A 22,720-nucleotide genomic window follows, 5' to 3' on the forward strand; every position below is an offset into this window, starting at 1 on the left:
ATCATAGCACACTAGGGGCAAATTGGGGAAGAATAAGAATTTCAGGACAATTGTGCTCCCACAGAACCTGATTTCAAAATGCAGTGTTCCCTTGTTTGAAGTACTACTATTTGCTCCATACCACGGTACAGGCCAGGGTCCATAGGAGCACCATTAGACATTCTGGAATTCCCACTCCACTCAATGCTGTCCCTAGAGTTTTGTTGTCGTTGTTGTTGATTTTACTTTGTTTTGTTTTCTGTGATCCACGCAGTCTTGAATTCCTTTGTTTAGTCAATAAAGGCTATGTAAGCATCGTTCTAGTAGTCTGCTTTTGAAACATTTCTATTGATATTTCATCAATTCCTGAAGATTTGGCGGCATAACAAATTATATATTGAACTGCTAACATCAAGGTCAGTAGTTCAAAACTACCAAACACTTGGAGGGAGAAAGATGCAGGTTTCTACTCCAGTGAAGACGTACAGTCCCGGCAACCCCTAGGGACAGTCCTCTGCAGTTCTGCAGGGCCACTATGAGCTAGAGTCAACCTGACGGCATTGAGCATTTTTCAACAATGCCTTACGTGAAGCTTGCACTTCTTTCTGCACCACGGGGTCTTGACCATATGCTACCTCATGAAACTACTGAATGTGGACCAGTTCTATTAGGTACAGTGACACTTGTTTATTCCTTCTGTCATCTTTTGATGCTTACAGGATGGTTCAATATTTGCCCATAGAATCTTTCAATATTTTGACTTGAATTTTTTCCTCATTTCTCTCAAGTTGATCTGTGTCGAGTGGGTTTTTCCTTTTTTGTTTTCTACCTATGTCATTACACATTCTGTTATCATACTGGACTTTGTATTCTGAGCTGCCCATTGACATTTTCTGATTTGATGTGTAGCCCTGTCGCTTCTTCCTCTTGGCTTAGCTGCTTTACATTCACGAGTGAGTTCAAGAGTCTCCATATTGTTCTGTGTCCACACAATAGACTATTTCATTGCAATGAAGTGAAATTCCTTGACATGGCTCTTCCAGTCAGGGATTTTATAACTCCCATCAAGTGACTTGATAGACATACGAGAAGAAAGTATAGAAAGCGCAGGGATTGGTCAGGTCTGCATTCAGACTGGATAGAGAGGAAGGTCTTCTCAGCAGCCGGAGCAGCAGATTCCATTACCATCAAGAAAGAAGAGCCGTCAACCAAGTGCATGAGAGCTCCCTGCCTCAAGTGGCAGAGGCAGCAGATCCACCAGAGGCCACCACTCCAAGACCCTGAGACAGTGCAGAGGAGCTGAGTGGAGACCAGGAGACAGAGTAGTGGCCTTCCTGCCCAACATAATATGGCAGAGGCTAAGGAACTGCATAGCTGAGAGGCTGAAGAACAAAGAGACGTGGCTGTGGATGTGGTTAAGAAGCGCCTTGCTATGGACAAAAAAAGACTGTCCCCTTAGTGTTGTCTGACCCTGACTTGACATGAACTGCTAGCCCTCATAATCCGGGACACTGTCTCTGAGTTCTCTGCAGCCATTTCAACAGATGAGCAGTCCCATCGGAGGGGCAGGTGGTATCAGAAAAGGTTAAAGGAAGTTGTAAGATGGGAGCATGTCTGACTGTCACCTTGTAGCAATCAGCTATGGGCTTGTGTAGAATTGGATTCTCCTTCCCCATTTAGCCAGAGGACTCAAGTGTGACCCACATGCCATTTCCTCATACTTAGAACTACATATAAATATATTTGATTCTTGCAATATTTAGTACAAATGAATGGACACACAACAAAATGAATTTTCTGAAAAGAGCATTCAATATAATTTAATGTTTTATTAAATGAAAAAACAATTTCTAAAACTACATTTAGAAAGCTAAAGATTTATAAACACAAAATTCAGGAGAGGCTTAGCCTCTGAATGGAAAGAGTAGGTAAAGGAACCCAAGTTAGCTGCAACATTACTGATAATGCATGTAATGACACTTAATAGGGATTGGGTTATTGTTACCTTGGCTGCATGTTTTCTACATAAATTATGCTTACTGTTTTATGATTAAATACTACATGTTAGTTTTGACATATGGTTCTGAAAATAAAATACATGTAATTATCTCTTCTTAATATAAAGTTGAGTCTTCTTTCATTCATGACATTTTTGTTTTGTCATTCTCTTTTAAATCCCATATTAAAATATGAAAAACAAGTTTAGTATTATAACACCTTCCCATGGATTATATGTTAATATACTACTTATCTGTTAACAACTAACATACAAAAGCTATGTCTGTTTGCATCATATAGACGATGGTAACACATTAAGCAAGGATCATAACTCACCTAATGTAAGCCTATGGAGCAAGCAGCAACTGACTTCTTGAATTTGTTCATTACTAGGAAATGCCTTCATAGCATCGACCACAATATTATAACACCTGATATTACCACTCATGAGGACTTCAACATTACTGCCTAAATTGAAGAAAAGCATAATTATCAACAGGGTAATAATTAATTCTCTCTATTTAACCTCTATATAACCACATCTTCTACAGATTGTCAACACATGGCAACATAATCGCTGTTTTCTCATTTTTAAATATCACGTTTTGTCAAATTGCTACCCCCCATAAAAAGTCTATGTTGTTTCTTATGTATGGAATGGGACTTAGGACTTGTCTTAACATTAGATTCCCTGTCACATCATTTCCTACATAACCATTATTATTTCCGTGGGCTTAAAATTTTAAGAAAATTTCAGGTAAAATCCGGAGTGTGAGTCTAATGATAGACTGCCTGAACTACACTTTTCAAATATGTGGGCCTGTATCCTACTAAGGTGCTGTCCATTGGATAGTAGCTTTATAGTGCTCTTTCCCCGTAAGCTGGCAAAAGAAAAATCAAATCCATGTCACATATTAGGAAAGCTAAAATCTGCTATGGTTTATTTCCTATCCAGAAAGGCAATAGACAAGACGTCAGAGTAGGAGGCAGCAGAATCAAATTCCCTGAAGGATCTGGGACTGACAGGGAGCAAAAAGGGATGAGGAAGCGAGGAGAAATAGAAAAGTCATAAGACTAAAATATGTGAACAGAGAATGAGTCCATGAACCCATATGGAGAAAACGAATTTAAAATTCTGAATAAAGCATTCAATATTATTTTTTAAATCTATAAAACCTTTTGTGGTTTCTTCTTCAAAGGTTTGGTGGCCAAACCTAGCCATTGATTTACCTAAAATATACTCATTTGTAATCTCTAAGTTACATTAGGATGCATTAACTACAATTTCAGGATTGTAATAATGAAAAGAAATGGTCATTCAAAACAATCACCTACTTTTATTCAGAATGCAAAAAAAAATAAATAAATAAGCTCACTGCCATCAAATCCACGCCAACTCATAGGAGCCTACCGGGCAGAGAGGTTTCCAAGCCTTCAGTTCTTTACAAAAGTACAAGGAGCTGTCCTTCTTCTCCTGAGCAATGCAGGGGAGCGACTGCTGACCGTGCAGTTAGCAGCCCGATGGGCAACCGCTTTGCACTAGCTCTTTCTATTCAGAGCAGCAGACAGGGTTTGCTTTAAGACGCAAACGCAGTTTTTGTGTTTTTTCCCCATCATAATCAATGGTTAAAGCTCTTGACTTCTTGTTTTTAGCTGTTCCTTTCTTTGACCTTTCCATTCTGAATCAGCACATGTCAATCGCAGTGATGTCAGATGTGGGTGGGAAACAATGAATTCCGAATAACAGCCAACCGAAAATAAAGGAAGGCCTATAGCCAAAGGCAAGGAAAATGAAGACTATATTCAGGCTGCGCACTGGATGACTCAGACAAGTTTGAAAGAATATCCATGCTCTATTGTGGTTCTCTTCCACCTACTTCAAGTGTTTAATTTCCTGTGGATATGAAAATGTTGCATTTTCTTAACATTACAAAGTAAGGACATTTTTTGACAATGGTTGTGGATTTTTGCATTGTTTTACTGAAATCTCATGTTTCAGATTCCCAGAAACCTTATATTGACGTTATATCGATGAATATCCCATATAACATATATATTATATACCATATATGTACTAACAACATCTTATGTCACAAGAGTGTTGTGGATCGAATAGCATCCCCGTGAAATCACGATCTTTCAGTGGTCAGCAGTGTTTGCTGGGAAGGTGATGGTAATTCGGGATCAGGGTGTTTGAAGATAGAATGAAGTCAAGATGAGGTCATGCTGGACTAGGGTGGGGCCAGATGGGACCTCATCAGTGTGCACATTAGAAGCAAGGGGCAGACATAGATGCTAGAAGGAGATCACCTGTGAAGATGGGGCCAGAGATTGGAGGGACGCTGGTGCAAGTGAAAGAAGACCAAGGATTATTGGCAACTACCGATGGCTAGAAGAGGCAAGAAAAGATTCTACCTCACCGGCTTCAGAGACAACATGGTCCTAAGGTCCTCTAGCTTACAGGGGCGTGAGAAAATAAAATGTTGTTATCTTCAGACATCAGATTCACAATAGCTTTTTTATAGCAGCCTTAGGAAACTAATACACTATTAAGAGTCAAAGATCCCATATTACATTCTAGGGACTGTACTTCAAATGATTTATTCCTTAAGCCTTACAACAATTTCACAGATGTGAGGATTAACATGCTAGTGCTTTTGTTAAGTGCCATTGAGCAGATTCTGAATCATGGTACCCTGTCTGAGTAGAACTGCTTCATAAGTTTTTCAAGATTGTGAAGGCAGATTGCCAGACCTATCTCCCAAGGAACTTCTAGGAAAGTTTGATCCATCCATCATTTAGCTATTAGTCAAGCACATTCCAGTACACTACCTATGGATTCTAAGTAGAAAACAATTATTAGATGATTCATATGTATATTATATACAAGCTTCAAATAGGTACTGCATGTAATACCAAATGTTAATATATTCCATAAAAAGAAGCAGGATCTGAAGCATTGTTTGATTACATTAACAATGACTCAGAGCATACATAAGAAACCACGGTGGCACAGTGTGGTAAGTGTTGAGTTGTCAACTTCAAGGTTGACACTTCAAACCTCTGAGCTGCTCTCAGGGAGAAAGATGAGACTAACAGCTCCTGTAAAGAGTATCAGTCTGAGAACCCCAAAGGAGCACTTCCACTCTGTCCCACACCGTTATTAAGAGTCAGAAGTGACCCTTTGGCAGTGTAGAGTGGATGGGTGGCAAATTGAACTTTTTTAGTATAATCAAACCTGTGAATGTCAGAGTCTGCATATACCATAAATCTATCAGAAAGGAAAACTTAAGTCACTTACCCTAACAGAGAGCTATGGAAAGAAGGTGGTGAGACTACAGCCTGCCAAAGGAAAACCTCGCTGTACCCAGAAAACAAGGCAGTCCCACTGAGTTGCTGCTATCACAGGCATTGGTGGGAAAGTAGCTAGATCTCAAGGGGCCATTAAAATGCTATGTGAATATCACTAGAAATCTGACATGTGGCCTTTCAAGGCCTATACGTGGCCAAGGAGGGCCTGCTATTGGACGTGTGATGGTGATAATTAACACTGCTTTACCAGAGGTGCTGAAGACCGCCCTGTCCATGATGGCCTAGCACGTGGAATTCAGGGCGCTGCCAAAACCTCAGCCAGGTGCGAAGCCTGTCTTTGTGTGCTTGCCTCCAACTGTGACGAGCCTATAGATGTCAAGTTAGTGGAGGCCTTATGTGCTAAACACCAGATCAACCTAATTCCGCTTGATAACAACCAGAAACGAAGGGAGTAGGGCCGACCTCCGCAAAACTGACAGAGAAGGAAAACTCCGAAAAGTGGTTGACTGCGGTTGTGCGGTCGTTAAGGACGATGGCAAAGAGTCTCAAGCTAAGGATGTCATCGAAGAACATTTAAAATGCTGAAACTGAGCAAATAAAACTTGGTTCTAATTATTGGGAGAAAAAAAGATATTGAAGAACAGGTTTAAAATAAATATATTCTAGTTTACTTGTTCAAAAGAGACCATATGAGAGGGCTTCACAAAATTGTGGGGAAAACTCCATGATCTCTTAATGCCGTTATTCCCCAAGCATTCCGAAGCCCCCCTGAATATGTGAGCTACTTACAAGGAACTGCTAGAGAATGCAAGCAGTGAAGGACATTAAATACAATTTCTTCTTCGTCTTTAAAATTTTTCAAAGCATTCAGCAATATCATATAATCTTTGTTCTCAATAAATTCAGTTAGTTGCTCCTCTGAAACTAAAAATAGAATAACAAATATTGATTAACTTTTTAAAATTTATGAACTTTGATTATTCACAAATATAGTGTTCATGATAATTGTGAGACACAGAAATTTCAATACACATAAATAGAAGTTTGATTTTTACATGTCGAGTTATTTCATACTCACAGCTACCCACAGGAGAGAGTAAACTGCCCTGCAAGACTGCATGGCTCTAGTACATCACCAGGTCGTTCTTGCTCAGAGCGACCAGGGCTGTGAACTTCCAAAATTGTGGTGAGTAGCCAGACGCTTAACCATTGCACTACAAGGCTCCTTTTGACCCAAATCAGTCACCCAAATACTTTAAAATGCAAAAATGTTAGTCACCAAGATGATGTCAAGGAGCCCATATAGAAAAATAATGTTTAAAGATTTTTAAATTAAAAATAAATAAAGAAAAATAATGTGTCAAAACTGATGGTGGTAGCAATTGTGCAATTCTCCTTGGCATGACTGAATTATGAAATGATATGAGATAGATATATTAAATTGAAAAGAGAGAACATCAAAAGTATTTACAACTTGATTTGGGAGATTCTAGAGAAAATTGAACAGTCAATAAAAATGTTACAGACTATGAGTAAACAGACTGTAATTATTCATAAGAATAAAATAGCCAGAAACCAAACCCACTTCCATCAAGCTAATTCCAACTCATAGAAACCCTGTAGCAAGTTCCCAAGACTGTAATGTGTATGAGCACAGAGAGCACCTTCTTCCTCCAGCAGAGTGGCTGGAGGGTTTGAACTGCTCATCTTGAGACTAGCAGTCCAATGTCTAGCCAAGAGTACCAACATGTGGTGGCTATAATAGTTAAAAGGGAGGAATTGATTAGTAAACAACGTTGCTAACTAGAAAGCATCCATTCAAAAGACATGAACTTCAGCAAATGACAAGAAATCAGACTAAGTATTCTGTCATTTGTGATTTCCTTTAAATATAGAAAAATGTGGTAATTCTCCTAGTTAAAGCCTTTTCTCAAAGCAATGAATTCTATTTGGAGTAATTTTAATGATTGGAAACTTCAAGAGCAAGGTTTTAAATCTGGCTTATCTTGTCTGAGAAGAGCATTAACAAAAATGGTGGAAAATGCAGTGCACTTTGTTATTTTCTGAAATGTCATGATAATTTTTCCACAGAATATAGTGCAAACTGTGGTGGGGCGGGAGGGGGTTAAGGGGAGCTGGTATCAAGGAGTACAAGGTGAAAGAGAATGTTTTTAAACTGCTTGGGGTCACAACTGTGCAACACTGCTTGAAGTGATAAACTATAGAGAGTTATGATACCTGCAAGAGCGCCCAATAAAATGCTTAACATAAATAAATACATGAGGGATCTCATGAAATTTTCTTTTATGGTACAATTTTCACAAGCACACTTTCAAATTAAAAAAAATAACTTTCACAGTTGCTACTGAAAATTCGGTACATTGCTTCTCAAGGGGAACTCAGAATGGTTTCTGCTCTCTATTATCATAAAATTCCAAGCACTGCATAGGGTTTTCTTTAATAAAGCTCGTCTTTTTACATTCTTGTGGGCCATCTCCACAAGTCCTACTCCAGCGGTTCTCAACCTGTGGGTCGTGAACCCTTTGGGGGTAGAATGACCCTTTCATGGGTCGCCCGATTCATAACAGTAGCTAAATGACAGTGATGAAGTAGCAATGAAAACAATGTTATGGTTGGGGGGTCACCTCCACATGAGGTATGAAAGGGTCGCAGCATGAGGAAGGTGGAGAACCGCTGGTGTAGAGTGTGCCCACAATGCCGGTGAGAAAGTGCTGTCAGCCTTTCACCTGCAAACATGAATGTGCCCTACACCGCCACCAGACGATCAGTACTGTGTGTCCTGCCAGAACATGGAGAGTCGGATGCTATTTTGAACTTATCAAAGGTGTTATTGTAAGAAGTAACATTTCGAGAAGATAGCCCGAAAGACACACAGCCATCCGTTCCTTTCTCGTGGGAAACTCTTTTGCATTGTGCCTGAGAGCTGGGGACCAGGTCCACAATGTTCTGACTCTTTAACTGAAGCACGCTTTGTATTCCTTGTAAGATAGGTTCATTTTCTCCTCTCATCCAGAGAAACACATGGAAGTACTTTCTGAAGTCGCCCATGAGACCAGTTGCCTTCACAGGCTTACTTTTATCTCATGGAACGCTAACCGATGATTGTTTCTCTCTTTGTCTGGTAGGATGCTCAAATTCCTGGTGCGCCCCTTTGCAAATGCATAGACTTTAGGAAGCAAATTTAACCTCGCTTCCTATTAGTTCCCCTCCCCTCATGTCCTCATTCATCTTTTCCTCCCTAGACTTCTCTCTGTGCTGTTGAAGGTTGTGAACTCCACCACTAGCTTGACAGGAAAAGGGCCTCATGATCTGTTCCCATGAAGATTATGGCATGATCATAACATATAAGGATTAGAATTTATTAGGCAGTGTTTCCTCCGTCACATTTCTATGAATGGAAATTGATTTGAGGGCACCCACTCACAGGAACATAAACTTTTGGACATCTTTCTTGAATAAGACAGAGATTGAAACATCATCGGGTGATCTATCCCGTTACTTAACATGCCAAACACCACAAGGATGGTAGAGATTTCCCTGTTGAGCACGAGGTCATCATGAAGCTCGGGTGATTCAAATGCAATAACAAAAACAACATCCCCTTGCTGACTCTGCTATGAACTAAAGCAGTAACTATTGCAGACACATGGCTCCCATTAGAAAGTCATTCATGTTTTTTAGATCATTTTATTAGGGGCTCTTACAACTCTTGTTACAATCCATACGTCAATTATATCTGACATATTCATACAGATATTCCACCATTCTTTTCTAGACGTGTACGTTCTATTGATCCCTTGAGATCAGCCTCTCTTTTTCCCCCCTCCCTCTTCCCCACCCTCACGGCCCTTTGATAGAGTATAAATTGTTATTATTTTCATATCTCACACCAACTGCTGTCTCCCTTCCCCTCTGGTTTCTGTTGTTCTTCCCCCTGGATAGGGGGTTGTGGTTATGTGCCATTCATTGCCATCAGTACCCCCTTCCTCCTCACCTCTCCATCCTTTCCCCCTACCCTTTTGGTATCACTATTTTCATTCCTGTTCCTGGGTTCTGTGTGTCGTGAGCTTTATCTCTTGCTTATAACTATATACATGCTCCCGTCCAGTCCAGCGTGGGAAGCAGCACTGGGGTCAGGTTAGTGGGGGGGTTGAGGAGGCCTCAGGGATCAGAGGTATATTGTGTGGTCCATGGTGCTCTACTGCACCCTGATTGACTCACCGCCTCACTGAAAAGTCATTCTTATGTAAGCACAATTAGCTCATATAATGACGCAGAAATGTTCACAGTGGTGACTGACTGCACTTTAACTGGCTGTGTACCCCTGGGCAAGTTGCTTCTTTCACCTCACTAAGCCTCAAGGGAAACAGCTTCCAACCAACTGACAATTACAAAGCCTTCAGCAATTTCTAAAATCCCTGATGATGACTCAACACCACAAAACCAAATTTAACCTATGCTATGCCTCACAGTTTTCTTTTTTCTTTCTTACCTCCCACATATCTAATTTGCAAAATGAACTTCTGCCTTGTCAAACAATAGAAGAAAATCTAGTACAACTGCATGATTTATAAGTCATGAATGAAAGTCTCCCTACAAAAACACATAATATTTCTAATTTTACCCCATTAAGTAACTTTTCCTTATTATAATTGTATTTCGCTTTTCCTGATATAGGTTCTTTATTCTTGTATTTGCATGCAAAATAAAGAATTTCACATTTTTAAATACCTCTCTCGAAGAGCACATGTAAAGCTTTGCATCCAAGTTTTTGGACTTCATCGTTGGCTGGAAATGTGCGCATGGCATCAAAAATCAGCAAGAAAATATCATTCTCTTCATCCAATATCAGCAAAGTTATTTTACCTATTTTGAAGAGAACATAACCCACAAGTAAACAACTTTTAACATTTAATTTGTTGATTTTTTACATGCAGAGTATGAATGGTTTAGTGATTTTCTTTATCATAAGCCACTTAATCACCCCGAAATGTTAAGCTTATCAAGCTAGCACTCTTTCTAAATGAGCTAAATTCCCAATTCATATTACTATGATTCCCAATCAACCCCACTGCCCTCATTCTCTTGCCCTAAATTCCAGAAACCCTCATTCTCTTGCCCTATATTCCAGAAACATACTTTGCTCTGCCTCTTAAGCAATACCATCTGAATGTCCATTCCATGGGCACCCTAAACATGTCCTACTCTTGTTCTTCGTCAATGGTCAACCCAAACAAAAGCAAGTAAACACACACATCACCATTGAGGTGATTCTGACTCAGAGCAACCCTATAAGAGCCCAGTAGAACTGTCCCTGTGGGTTTCTGAGACTGTAAACCTTTATGGAAAGATCCTCATCTTTCCCTTTCAATGCTGCTGGTGGGTTTGAATTGCTGACCTTGCAGGTAACAGCCCAGCACATATTCCACTATGATACCAGGGTTCCTTTAGTCGATTATATAACTCAAAAATTCCCTGCCATCATGTCAGTTCCAACTTATAGTGACCACATAGGACAAGGTAGACCTGCTCCTGTGGGTTTCAAAGACGGTAACTCTTGACGAATAGAAAACCTCATCTTTCTTTCAATGCTTCCGGTGAGTTTGAATTGCTGACCTGGTGGTTAGCAGCAGAACTTGTAACCCACTATGACATCAAGACTCATTTAGTCAATGAAGGCATCATCAACATCGTAACAGTTATCCAGTAGAGGAACTACTGGGTCATCTCCCATCCTTCCTCACATTACCTTCTGTCAAACAAACAAATAAATTCACAAAGAAGTCCTTTAAGTCGATCATCTAAATGGTTCAAACATTTCCTTTTCAGGTCCCTGTATTCCCATAGGATTCAGATCCTCTTCATTCATACCTGGAATGCTAACACAACTGCTTACTGCCACACTTAGACCAAATGTCCGCCTAAGTAGTTCATTCCCTGCACTGTATTTCTAAAACACAAATGGGACCCTGCAACTCTAATCCTTAAACTGTCTTAGCTTTTCTCATGTTAGTAAGTCTGACAAACAATCCCCTTCGTAAAGTGCCTACACATATTTTATCAACCTCATATTCTTCATGATTGCTTTAACTCCAATCAAAGTAAACTGATAGCTCATCGCTAAACACATTCTTGGGATATCTCTTTGCATTTCCACTAGCTCTCTCCTCTACCTTGAATGTCCTTGCCTTTTGTATACCAGAACCCCAAAGCTCTCTGCCATCAAGTTGATTCCAACTTACTGTGACCCTGTACTACTGAGTAGAACTGCCCCTTTTTCCAAGACTTTAAGTTATTATGGGGCAGAGAATCTCATCTTTCTGGGACAGATGAGTTAGTAATCTCTATACATAACCCACCATGCTATCCACCAAAGATATAATAATTCAAGAACTAGTATAAATTTCACCTATTCTAGCACTAAAAATATACTACTAAAATAGAGTGGTAGTACTAGCAAACCTCTTTATAGCACATAACATGTGCCAGACATTGAAGCACTTCACGGTGATGTATTTAATCCTCGTCATTTTAGAGATAAGACAACAGAGAAGCAGAAAGTTAAATAAGCCAAAGAGTTAAATAAATAACAAAGGGCAAAATTATACTTTAGGAAATTCATGTCTATACACAAATCTATAGGCAAATTTAGCTGCTCTGTCCTCTATCTTCCAATGACTTTCTTCACATTCATATTACAGTAGATTTTTTTCATAAAAGTACAAGCATTTCTTTAATTAAAATAACTACCTGTGCATCCAATTCATTGGTCTCAAGTCACATGAAACTATTGAAATTTAAATGTGAATTACTTAAAATGAAAATTCAGTTCCTCACTCCATTAGTCACTTTTCAAATGTTCAACAGCTATCAGTATTGTACAGCACAGATAAACAACATTTACATCATTACCAAAAGTTACATTGAACAGTGACTATGCAATTTTATATTGTATGAATGTTATTTCATATGTTTTATAATTCTCTAGTATGCAGAAAAATAGTATAGTTCACTAACTATTAAAACCTCAAAGCTCACTACCATTGAGTTGATGACAGCTGGTAGAGACTTATAGGACAGGGCAGAACTTTCCTGTGTGTTTCTGAAACTGTAACACTTTACAGAAGTGGAAAGTTCTGTCTTCCATAGAGTAGTTTCGAGCAGTTGACCTTGTGCATCTCAGCGTACTGCTTAACCACTACACCACCAGGATTCCAATTAAGTCAATGAATAAGCCAGAAAATAAAAATCATCCATAAGTAAACCACCAATGATTACCTGAGATGAACTTTAAAATGCATTAAACACTTCCATATTGGCTCAAAATTCTGAATGATATATTGGAGAAATTAAATCATCTTTTCAAAACATATGCCAAATTTCTTGTCTGCTGACTTCAATAGATTCCAGAATTCAATACATTCCAAATTCACAAAACCCACATATTCCCATTCATTACTGAATGAGGAATGCACCAGAAGTGAGAGAGAAATAAAAGCCCTCAAGAATAAGTTAAAATAAATCCTGGTTGAGACTAATTACTACAGACCATTAAGTATTTTAATAAGAGGCAGTAATGAAATTCCCTTCATATTGTGCTCTTAGCCCTCTATGGTAGTTACATAATTGCATGTCAACTTGAAGATATGTAAAAAATGTAGGGGTAGGGCATTCAACCTGTTAATCAGGTCACAGCCTGATGGTGCCTCCTTATGGGCATGGCCTTCTCATAAGAAGATTCTCCCCCTCTCCCTCTCCCTCACTCTTCACCTTCCTGCTGTCTAGTCACTCCAAGAGCTTCCAGAACCACTGCCTTTGGATTCACAAGACTTTGCATCCACCAGCCTATGTTATTCCTGCATTCTGCATCATTGCATGTGACTACTAGGGACTAGTAGCAGACTTGAGTTGGAGGACTGGGCTGGGAGGTTTACTTGATATATAATTACTTCTTGATATAAAGCTTCCTCTTACACATATATGAGTGGCCCTGAATTTGTTTCTCTAGTCAACCTGGACTAACACACCTTCTTTAAGCCTTCCCTTTTCTCTTAGAGTCTTTTTCAGAACGAATGGGAGCATTGAAAACCCTCCCACCCATATGCCCGGCCTCTGCTATGCTATCTTTCCAGGTCTCTTCAAGTGTATACATGCCATTGTCTCAACCTACCATGCTCTTCTCCATTTTGGGGGGAAACCCCTTTTGATCCTTCAAGATTAGCCTTCCTGTGAGAAGATTTTGTTCTCAGAACACATGATAGCAAGTGTCTGTCCTAGAGCAATAATCACAATTATTGCACCATACCTAGATTCTTTGTTTTCAGGCCCATTATCTTCCAGGTAGAGGTAGCTTCAAAGAAAAACACTGGCATTGGGAATCAGGAGCTGGTCCCACCACTTACTGGCCGAGGCAACTTCGCTGTGCACCAGTGTCTCTCAAGGAGGCGACAGAGGTGATAAAACCTATCTGAAGGGGGGTTTCTAAGATTCCAAAACAACCACGCACCGTCATGGAAGCAATTCTGATTCACAGATGCCCTCTTCCAAAAAAGAAAAGAAAATTCACTACCATCAGGTCAATTCTAACTCATAGTGCCCCTAAACAAGGGAGTAGAACTGCTCCTACGGCTTTCTTCACGAGAGCAGAGCATCGCATCTCTCTCCTGCAAAGCGAATGGTGGATTAAGTGACCGACTGGCGAGAGCAGCCCAGTACTCAGCCTGCTGCACACCAAGCCTGCTTTCCTTTTGCAGATTAGGTTTTATCTCCACGGAACCATGGTAACCATTCCACTGTGACTCACAACTAGGAAGAACTCAAGAAGAGATGATACATGCTTTCAAAGTATGAAATACTATTATATCATGTCCTAGGAAATGTAGAACACCTTATATAGAAGTATGTATCATACAATCTATAATAGTGATAGGACGTGCAGGATCAGCAAGCTAGTGAGAATGTGGGATGTGCGAGCAGATTTGAGGAAAGCAGATGGAGCTAGAATACAGGTTTGGGAGAGATGTCTAATGCCAGGATATTGTATAGCATTGCTGAGACAAAAAGTATACAGATACAATATAAGGAGAAAAGTTACAAATGAAATGTCAAAATCATTAACTTTTAGATTCTATTATGGTATGATCAGGAGCCCCAGTGGTCTAGTTCAAGCTGACCAGATGGTCCATGGGAGAAAGATGTGGCAATCTGCTTTGGGAGTATAAATTGTATAATAGAAAACTGCTTTTCTACATAATAGATCACCCAACTTACAATGAAAGTTTTCTTTTTAAAAAAAGATTTACAGCCTTGGAAATCCTCTGGGGTAGTTCTACTCTGTCTGATAGAGTCGCTATGAGTCAGAATTGACTGAAATTCAATTCCAAAGACAAAGGAATTGGGGTTTGGATGCCATGATATTACAGAATACTCAAACATAGTTTAAATGATTTCACTTTTTTAAGTTGAGCAAAAATTAGAAATTACAGTATATGTGTGGATTTTTACCTGAAGTAAGGAGATGATCTAAGGCCTTCAGTCCAACTGTTGACAGGTTTACATTGGCATTGTGAACAGTTAACATTTTAAGAATCAGTCTAGAATTTAAAAAAGAAATAAAGTATCTTACTCAGAGGTTTCCTTATTTAAATTTTCTCATATTTTTTAGTATCATTATATGTAATGATCGTGAAGTTCAGGCTTATGAAAATTAAGAGAAACATTATGAATCTCAATAAAAGTTTTCATTTCGGTTAATTTTCCCCTTAATTTCCAAGATCAATTATTAAACAGTTTAACAATTTGTTCAAAATATTAAAGCAACCAAGCTCACTCTTATGTGCTATAACTCATAAATAATCTTATGCATGTTCATGTATTAAAATACAAATAGAGGGTGGAGAGAGGGTGAGGTAGAGAGGGGGAAATGATTATAAAGATCTACATATAACCTCCTCCCTGGGGGATGGACAATAGAAAAGTGGGTGAAGAGAGACATTGGACAGTGTAAGACATGACAAAATAATAATATTTTATAAATTATCAAGGGTTCATGAGGGAGGGGGAAACAGGGAGGAAGGGAAACATGAGGAGCTGATACCAAGGGCTCAAATAGAAAGCAAATGTTTTGAGAATGATGATGGCAACAAATGAACAAATGTGCTTGACACAATGGATGGATGGATGGATTGTGATGACTTGTACAAGCCCCCAGTAAAATGATTTAAAATAAAATACAGATAGAAAACAGCCTGAAGGCATCCAGAGCTTCACTTAGTTTCAAGACCCTTGTTGCCTGGCTCCCATGTGGACAGGAATGCACTAAGTGATCCCTTCGTGGTTGTTCTCATCATTACTAGGTGCCATCAAGTCACAGAGACTCAGAGACCCATCTACAACAGAACTAAGCACAGTTTGGTCCTGTGCCCTTTTCACAATTGGTTTCTTATGAGAGTCCATGGTTACAGCCACTGTGTCCATCTATTTCGTCAAAAGCCATCTTCTATTTTGATGGCCTTCTCCTTTACCAAGCATGGTCCAGGGACTGCTCTCTGCTAACAACACGCCCATAGTACGTGAGACGAAGTCTCGCCATCTTTGTCTGAAGGGAGCATTCTGGTTAGCCTTCTTCCAAGACACAGTTGTTTTCCTTTTGGCAGTCCATGGTATATTCAACCTTCTTCACCAACACTTCACTCAAATTCTTGGGCCTTCTCTATTAAAGGTTCAATTTTCATATGTATATGAAGCAATTGAAAATATCATGTCTTGGGTCAGGCACACTGTAATCCTCAAAGTAACACGCTAGCTTTCCCACACGTTAAAGAGGCCTTGTGCAGCAGCTGTGCACAGTGTAACATGTTCTTTGACGCTGCTTCCATGGACATTGACTGCGGATCCAAGCAAGGCAAAGTCCTTGACAACCTCCATGTTTTCTCATTTATCATGAAGTTACCTTATGGTCCAGTCATAAGGAATTTGGTTTGCTTTGCAATGAATTATAATCCATACTGATGGTTGCAATCAGACCTATATTTTCCTCAGCAAGTGTGTCAAGTCCGCCTCACTGTCAGCATGCAAGGTTGTGTCCTCTACATATTGAAGGTTGTTTGTAAGACTTTCTTGATGCTGCATTCTTCTTCATATCCTGATCAACTTCTCTGATTATTTGCTCAGCATACAAATTGATTAAGTAATCAAGTAATTAATCGGGTAATTAAGTAAGTAATCAATTAAGTATGCAAACATACAGATTGATTAAGATGGTGAGAGGATACAACCCTGATGCATCCATTTCCTGATTTTAAAGCATGCAATTCCCGCCTCCCCCCCCCCTGCCCGCCTTGTTTCTTTGGCCCCACTGGTCCTGATCCTTGTACAGGTTCCACATGAGCACAATCAGGTATTCTGGAATTTCCATTCTTCTCAAGGCGATCCATAATCTGTTATGATCCACACAGTTGAATGCCTTCGTGTATGCAATAAGACACAAGTAAACCTCTTTCTGATATTCTTTGCATTCAGCCAAAATCTATCTGACATCGACAATTGTATCTCTTGTTCCACGTCCTATTCTGAATACAGCCTGAACCTATGCAAGATACCTGTCAATGTACTGCTGCAACTTTTGTTGCATGATCTTCAACAAAAATTTACTTGCATGTGATATAAGCGATATTGTTCTATAATTTGTGCCTTCTATTGGAACACACTTCTTTGGAATGGATACAAATATGGATCACTTCCAGTCAGTAGTCCAAATAGTTGTCTTCCAAATTTCCTGGGATCAACTAGGGAGTGTTTCCTGTGCTTCATCAGCTTGTTGAAACATTTCTATTGATATTCCATCAATCCCAGGAACTTTGTCTTTAGCTAATTGTTTCAGGAATACCACTGGTCCTTGCTCGTGAACTACCTCTTGAAATGGTTAATGTCAACTCGCTTTTTTGATCCTCTGTATTCTTTCCGTCTTCTTTGATGCCTTCTTCTTCAGTCCCGCTTTTGTCCAGACTCTCGTAAAAATTGCCCCTCGAAGTTTGAATTTTTAATTTAGTTCTTTCTGTTTAAGATATGCTGAGCGCATTTCTTGTTTGGTCTTCTAACTCGAGGTCTTTGTGCAATTCATTATAATATTTTACTTTGTCTCCTGGAGCCGCCCTTGCCATTTCTCTTCAGGTCTTGTAATAGCCAGTGTTACATGTGTTACAGAGCAGAACTGTAACTGAGATTTCCTTGACTGTAACCATGGAAGCGAATGGCCAGGCCTTTGTGCTAGAGTGCTGCTTGATGGGTTCATACTGTCCGTACTTGACCACCGTCCCATGAGGGCTGCTGGCCAGTGAGCACTCAAATTGAAATGCTGTGAGCCACTCAGGAGACTTTCTTGCAAAGAAAAGTCCCTCTATAACAGTTTTGTTCTCTCTTCCAGCATAAAGGCATAATAACTAATTTGATGAAGAAAGTATGTATGAATGAATAAATCAATGAGTAACTAACTTAATGACTCTATTTGAAAGAAATGTGTATGCAATTGAATTTGTAGCATTGTTTGTTCTAACACATGACTAGGTGATCTTACATTCCCTTGGGTTATAGATTGATTAAGCTTTGGGACTTCTGAGAAATACAGTTTGGTTAACGTTGGGACTTCTCAGCAAGGCATATTTAAGTTACAATGACAAATTATAAATGTAATTTGGATACATTTTTTATTCAGTGCTTTATTCTTTAAAGCTGATTCAGAATTTCAAGAATGACTTTGGTGATGAGAACACAAGTTAATTGTAAATGTACTTCTTCTCAATATACACTCTTTGGTATATACTGAAAAATTGAAAACTGAACAATGTCAAACTTGATATATATCAAAGGAGTCAAAGTATACACACAGAGATATGTTTACTTATAAACAGACACGTGGCTATAACTTGTCTAACTTTGGAGTTACAGGTAATAATGATCAACAATAAAGTTTAAAATTCAGCTTTGTATATAGTATTTGCATGTAGCGCTGCTGGCGTTATGGGGTACGCATTGGGCTGCCAACCATAAGGCTGATAGTTCAAAACCAACCAGCTGTTCCTCAGGAGAAAGATGAGGCTCCTCCTGTAAGGAGTTACAGACTCCCTCTGAGTCGGAATTGACTTGATGGCAGTGCGGTTTTAGTGAATACAGTACATATGCTTCACGAGCAAATACATTTGGAAGCAACATAAATTCACAGTTTCCTTCACTGTGGTAGTATACGTATAAAAAACACAAATTTTATGACATTTTAAAATATTAAGAAACTGTTTGTAACAAGGATTTGCTCTGAAATATATTTTTGTTCAGAATTTGCTTTTTCTTAATCAGTTGTGGATAAGGAAATGGTGTCATTTAGAAGTTATTATGTTGCAAACCACAAAAACCTAGCTGGTAAAATAACTATCAAGATTTGAATGCAGATGTGCCAAAAGGTAATTTCCACTTTTTCCTTCTCTTTGAAAGCGGTCATTTAACTCTCTAAATATATATGTATGAATGTACATAAATGTACAATTTAAAGGTTGTAAACCATAAAGTTTTAAATTACTTAGAAAATGAATTTTTCCGTTTCCATGCTTTTGTAGAATAGTACTTTTTTTTATAAGGTGTACTATGAAAAATAATGTCTTCTTGGCTTGACTTCATAAATAGCCATCAACATCGCTACCTTAACCCATATTTACAATATAAATGCAATATAATTGCATTTTTACAAAACTTTAATACTAATCTTTCTCCTTGACTAGTCATAAAGTTCACCTAAGATTCAGAGGAAGTATTTTAACACTGGCATAAGTAGTTACCATGATTACTTGAGAGCACACCGTGGTTCTCTTTAATGCTGGATTAAAGCACCCCCTGTCCTGTTACCCCAAGTGGTAGTTTGGGTCACTCAATCACAGGATCCACTTCTAAACATAAATGTAAATGTGCGGTTATAGAGGGAGAAAATCAAGATTCTTTTTTGTAAAAGAAAAAACTAAATTCTTAAAAGTTTCACCAGACTGGTTTTCCATTGTAAACATGAGGGTGAATCAAATGTATTTTTACGAAGGTTCAAGTTCATACATGCATGACTTCATTCCAAACACAATGTTGTTAAGCAGTTTCTGCCATCAGTGGATGGCTGCAAACTAATTCTCTCAATGAAAAGCTTGACGCTGTTTCATTAGGGTGACTTAAAAAAAAATCAAGCCAAACAATCACTTCTGAGGGGACCTGCTGCTGGAGCAGATACAATGAAGGCAGAGAACGCAACTCAGAAGATTGTAGCGACAGCTTGGGGAAATCCCAAAGAGGTAGGTAAGACATTTTCTCAAAAGCCACAACACAATCACAGGGACTTATGATGAAGGCATTCTAAGAAATCTAAGAACTATATTCCTGGGGGAAAGGCCACTACTGGGAGGCCCTGCAGTCCTTATCTTGACACGTCAGATTCCTTTTTATTTCCAAAGCCCAGAGAACATTGAAAGGAACCTATTTGAGTCTCTGGGGGAGGCCAAGACAGTTATTTGGAAGTGGTATAAATTACAGACTGCAGGTGTCTTTGGGCAAGAGTCAGGGAGATGGGAACCCTGCCTTCAGAAGACGTAGACCTAGATGGAGGATTTGTTAAGAACAACTGCTTCATCTGTTTGATGTTTTTGTTTCCTAAAAGTCTCTGATTGTATAGCAATACTGTTTTTATTTATGTATGCTATGTTAAGGGAAAGGTTTTAATAGTCATAGATTTATTCAACGCAGGTTATTTTTAAACATCTGTCATACTTACTGATGAACACCGAGGACTTCCCAATCATGGCCAATATCCTGGGGTCCCATTAAATTCTGCATTGTAACTGGGCATATTTCTATTAATTTGCATAAAAGTGACCAACCCACCTGAGGGAAAAAGGAAACCGTTTTTAAACATGTTATTGAAATACATTCAAACCTGAATCTCTTCATTTTTATAAGACATGTGGTCAAATACTGTTTACATAGCTCTTCTAAAGCAAAGCTGGAACGTAAAACAGTAAGAAACAAAGTGACCCATCTACTGAGAAATTATCTTTGTACAAAATCATACCAAAAGGTCATATAAAAGTATTACAACATTTCCAAATAATGAATTAAATAGATATAACTCTATCTAAGTTAAAATAATAATTGACCAAAATGAGGGACTTAGAAAAATGACTAATTATAGTGGCTTATACTAAATTTAATATGTTTTAAACAATAGCTACATAACAGATCTTCTAAATACGTGCAATTTTAATTAAAGGAAAAACGGAAGTCTTTTTTGTAATGCGAGTGTAAGAGGCGTTAGAGACCTCAGTGCCAAACGTGTAAAGTATTACTAGGAATTGCCGTTCCTAAGGTAACAGAGCTGGACTAACTGACAGGGAATGGCAGCTGTTGTTCACTGCCATCGCATGACCCTGACACATGCTGTCTCAGGTGGAGCACTGGTACACATTCACTAGTTGATACGATGGAAGTACATTGTCTTCTATGTCCATCTGCGTGTGAGAGTTCCGCTAAAGCCCATTTAGCATCAGCATCACGGCAACATGCAAGATCCACTGACAAAAAGGTGGTGTCTGCTCATGAAGTAAATTGGCTGGGTAGCAAACCTGAATTTCCCACAATGCAAGGCTGAAATTCTACCACTGAGTCACCAAGGTCACTTGACCAATAGTTACTGGAACTACAGTAGAGAGAGGAGGTACACTTCCTCAATAGAATCATTTCTCTAGAAGATACAAATATGGGCTGATGAGTTCTAGAATATATTATAATCCTCCCTTGTCTTGCTTATTTTCTCAAAGGAAATGCTATTGCCTTTTTCATATTTTTAGTTGGTCCATTTGTACTTGGTGCCAATTTGAATGAGTTGATCTCTCCCACTGGGTCTAATAGGAAGGGATATGAGCCTTTGTTCCCAAAGTGGAGATCAGATGTAACCCCCTCTCTACATTGTACATTCTCTTCTAAATTTAATGAATCCTTCCTTCATTCCATTCTATCATAGAGCTATATTTGATAGAAACAGGGGGAAATATGAAAACAGAAAAATCATACCATACATATGTCTTATCTGGGCCATAACTAAGATATGTCTAAGTTTGAGGCTTATGAGTGCCAATACAATATAAATCCTGAAGCTGTGATTTATTGTGATCTAGAATTACTCAGAGAATGACATAATGAGGTCTAATGAGGTACATTTGAGCCACCGTTCAAAAGCCTTATAAATTTAAATGATAAATTTGATCATACATAATAAGGAAATGGAACCTTTTAAAACACCTCATCCGCATGCAGCAATTGACAACCAATAAGGAAAAGAGAGAAGAAAGGAGGCCGTGGACCACTGCGCCGGCGCGAATGTCCACTAAGTCATGTGCTACCAAAAGGGCGAAGACATCTGTCGCAGAAGAAGCATATTCATAATATTCCTTAGAAGGAAGGGTGGTGGAACTTCGTCTCCTTGGCTTTGTAGATGTTACCAGAAGCAACCCGTCCCTGTGGAAGGACCCCGTGGCAGGTATGAGCCAGTGACACAGGGAAGACCTTCGACACCGTGGATCGATATCGTGGCTGCAAACACACGCTGAGCCGTAGCAAGAGTTGTGAGCGTGGTGCAGGTCAGGGCAATGTCTTGTTCTGGGGCGCCTGGGACAATCGGGTTAGAATCAAGTCAGTGGTCCCTCACAGCAACAGCAAAACTGACCACCGGGAGGGGAGTGAGACGTGAAATGGCCTGGACACAGCTACAAGCAGGGAAGACTGCCAGACAGAAAGGATACACACGCGTCAGGGGCGTCTGCTGCATGACATGGTAAAGAACTGATGTCCACTTAATAGGGAACAGTGGCACCTAGTGCCATGTACACCATTTGTTTCTGGCCGTAAGCAAGACGTAAGCAAGGGATATGGCAACAAGATAAAAAATGATTATGCAAGATATCTCTTCATGATATTATTTCTGGGTCTTTTCCCTGCTGTGCATTAATTGCTTTACTTTGTCATAGCTTCCTTTTAAATAATTCTAAATGGCTTGAAAAGTGAACATCTGACAGCTATTTTCACCTTATATTTAAATAGGACATCCTCCTCCACATAAGCTGAACAGGCATTGACAATTCAGCTGTCATAGAAACTGGCTCTTTTGGTGCTTCCATAGATACACGGAGACTCCCGCCACCCCCTCCCCTGGTCAAGAAAATAACATCGGATGCTAAACTCATGGCAACCTGCATGGCTGACTCGGGGAGAAAACTCGCTTTGATAGTTGTTTGTGAAGCAGCAGCATCCATAATTGCCTTGAATAGAAGTTTCAGGCAACTGAGCATTCAGTCTATAAGGAACTCCTACGATTAAAGAGAATCTCTGGCAG

The 22,720-nt window shown here is 39.2% G+C and overlaps 1 protein-coding gene across 1 annotated transcript in view; it reads right to left on the bottom strand.

Annotated features, from left to right (window-relative positions):
- Positions 1 to 22,720, bottom strand: part of LRRK2 (leucine rich repeat kinase 2) — a 174,484-nt gene that overhangs the window by 148,582 nt on the left and 3,182 nt on the right. The window contains exons 3-7 of the mRNA XM_075551885.1: positions 20,108 to 20,217; positions 14,815 to 14,903; positions 10,042 to 10,176; positions 6,079 to 6,213; positions 2,314 to 2,445 (exon numbers count right to left, since the gene is read on the bottom strand). Coding sequence (XP_075408000.1) covers positions 2,314 to 2,445; positions 6,079 to 6,213; positions 10,042 to 10,176; positions 14,815 to 14,903; positions 20,108 to 20,217 — 601 coding nt within the window. The remainder of the gene's footprint in view (positions 1 to 2,313; positions 2,446 to 6,078; positions 6,214 to 10,041; positions 10,177 to 14,814; positions 14,904 to 20,107; positions 20,218 to 22,720) is intronic.

This window comes from Tenrec ecaudatus, chromosome 6, assembly GCF_050624435.1.
Source record: "Tenrec ecaudatus isolate mTenEca1 chromosome 6, mTenEca1.hap1, whole genome shotgun sequence".
Taxonomy (NCBI): domain Eukaryota; kingdom Metazoa; phylum Chordata; class Mammalia; order Afrosoricida; family Tenrecidae; genus Tenrec; species Tenrec ecaudatus.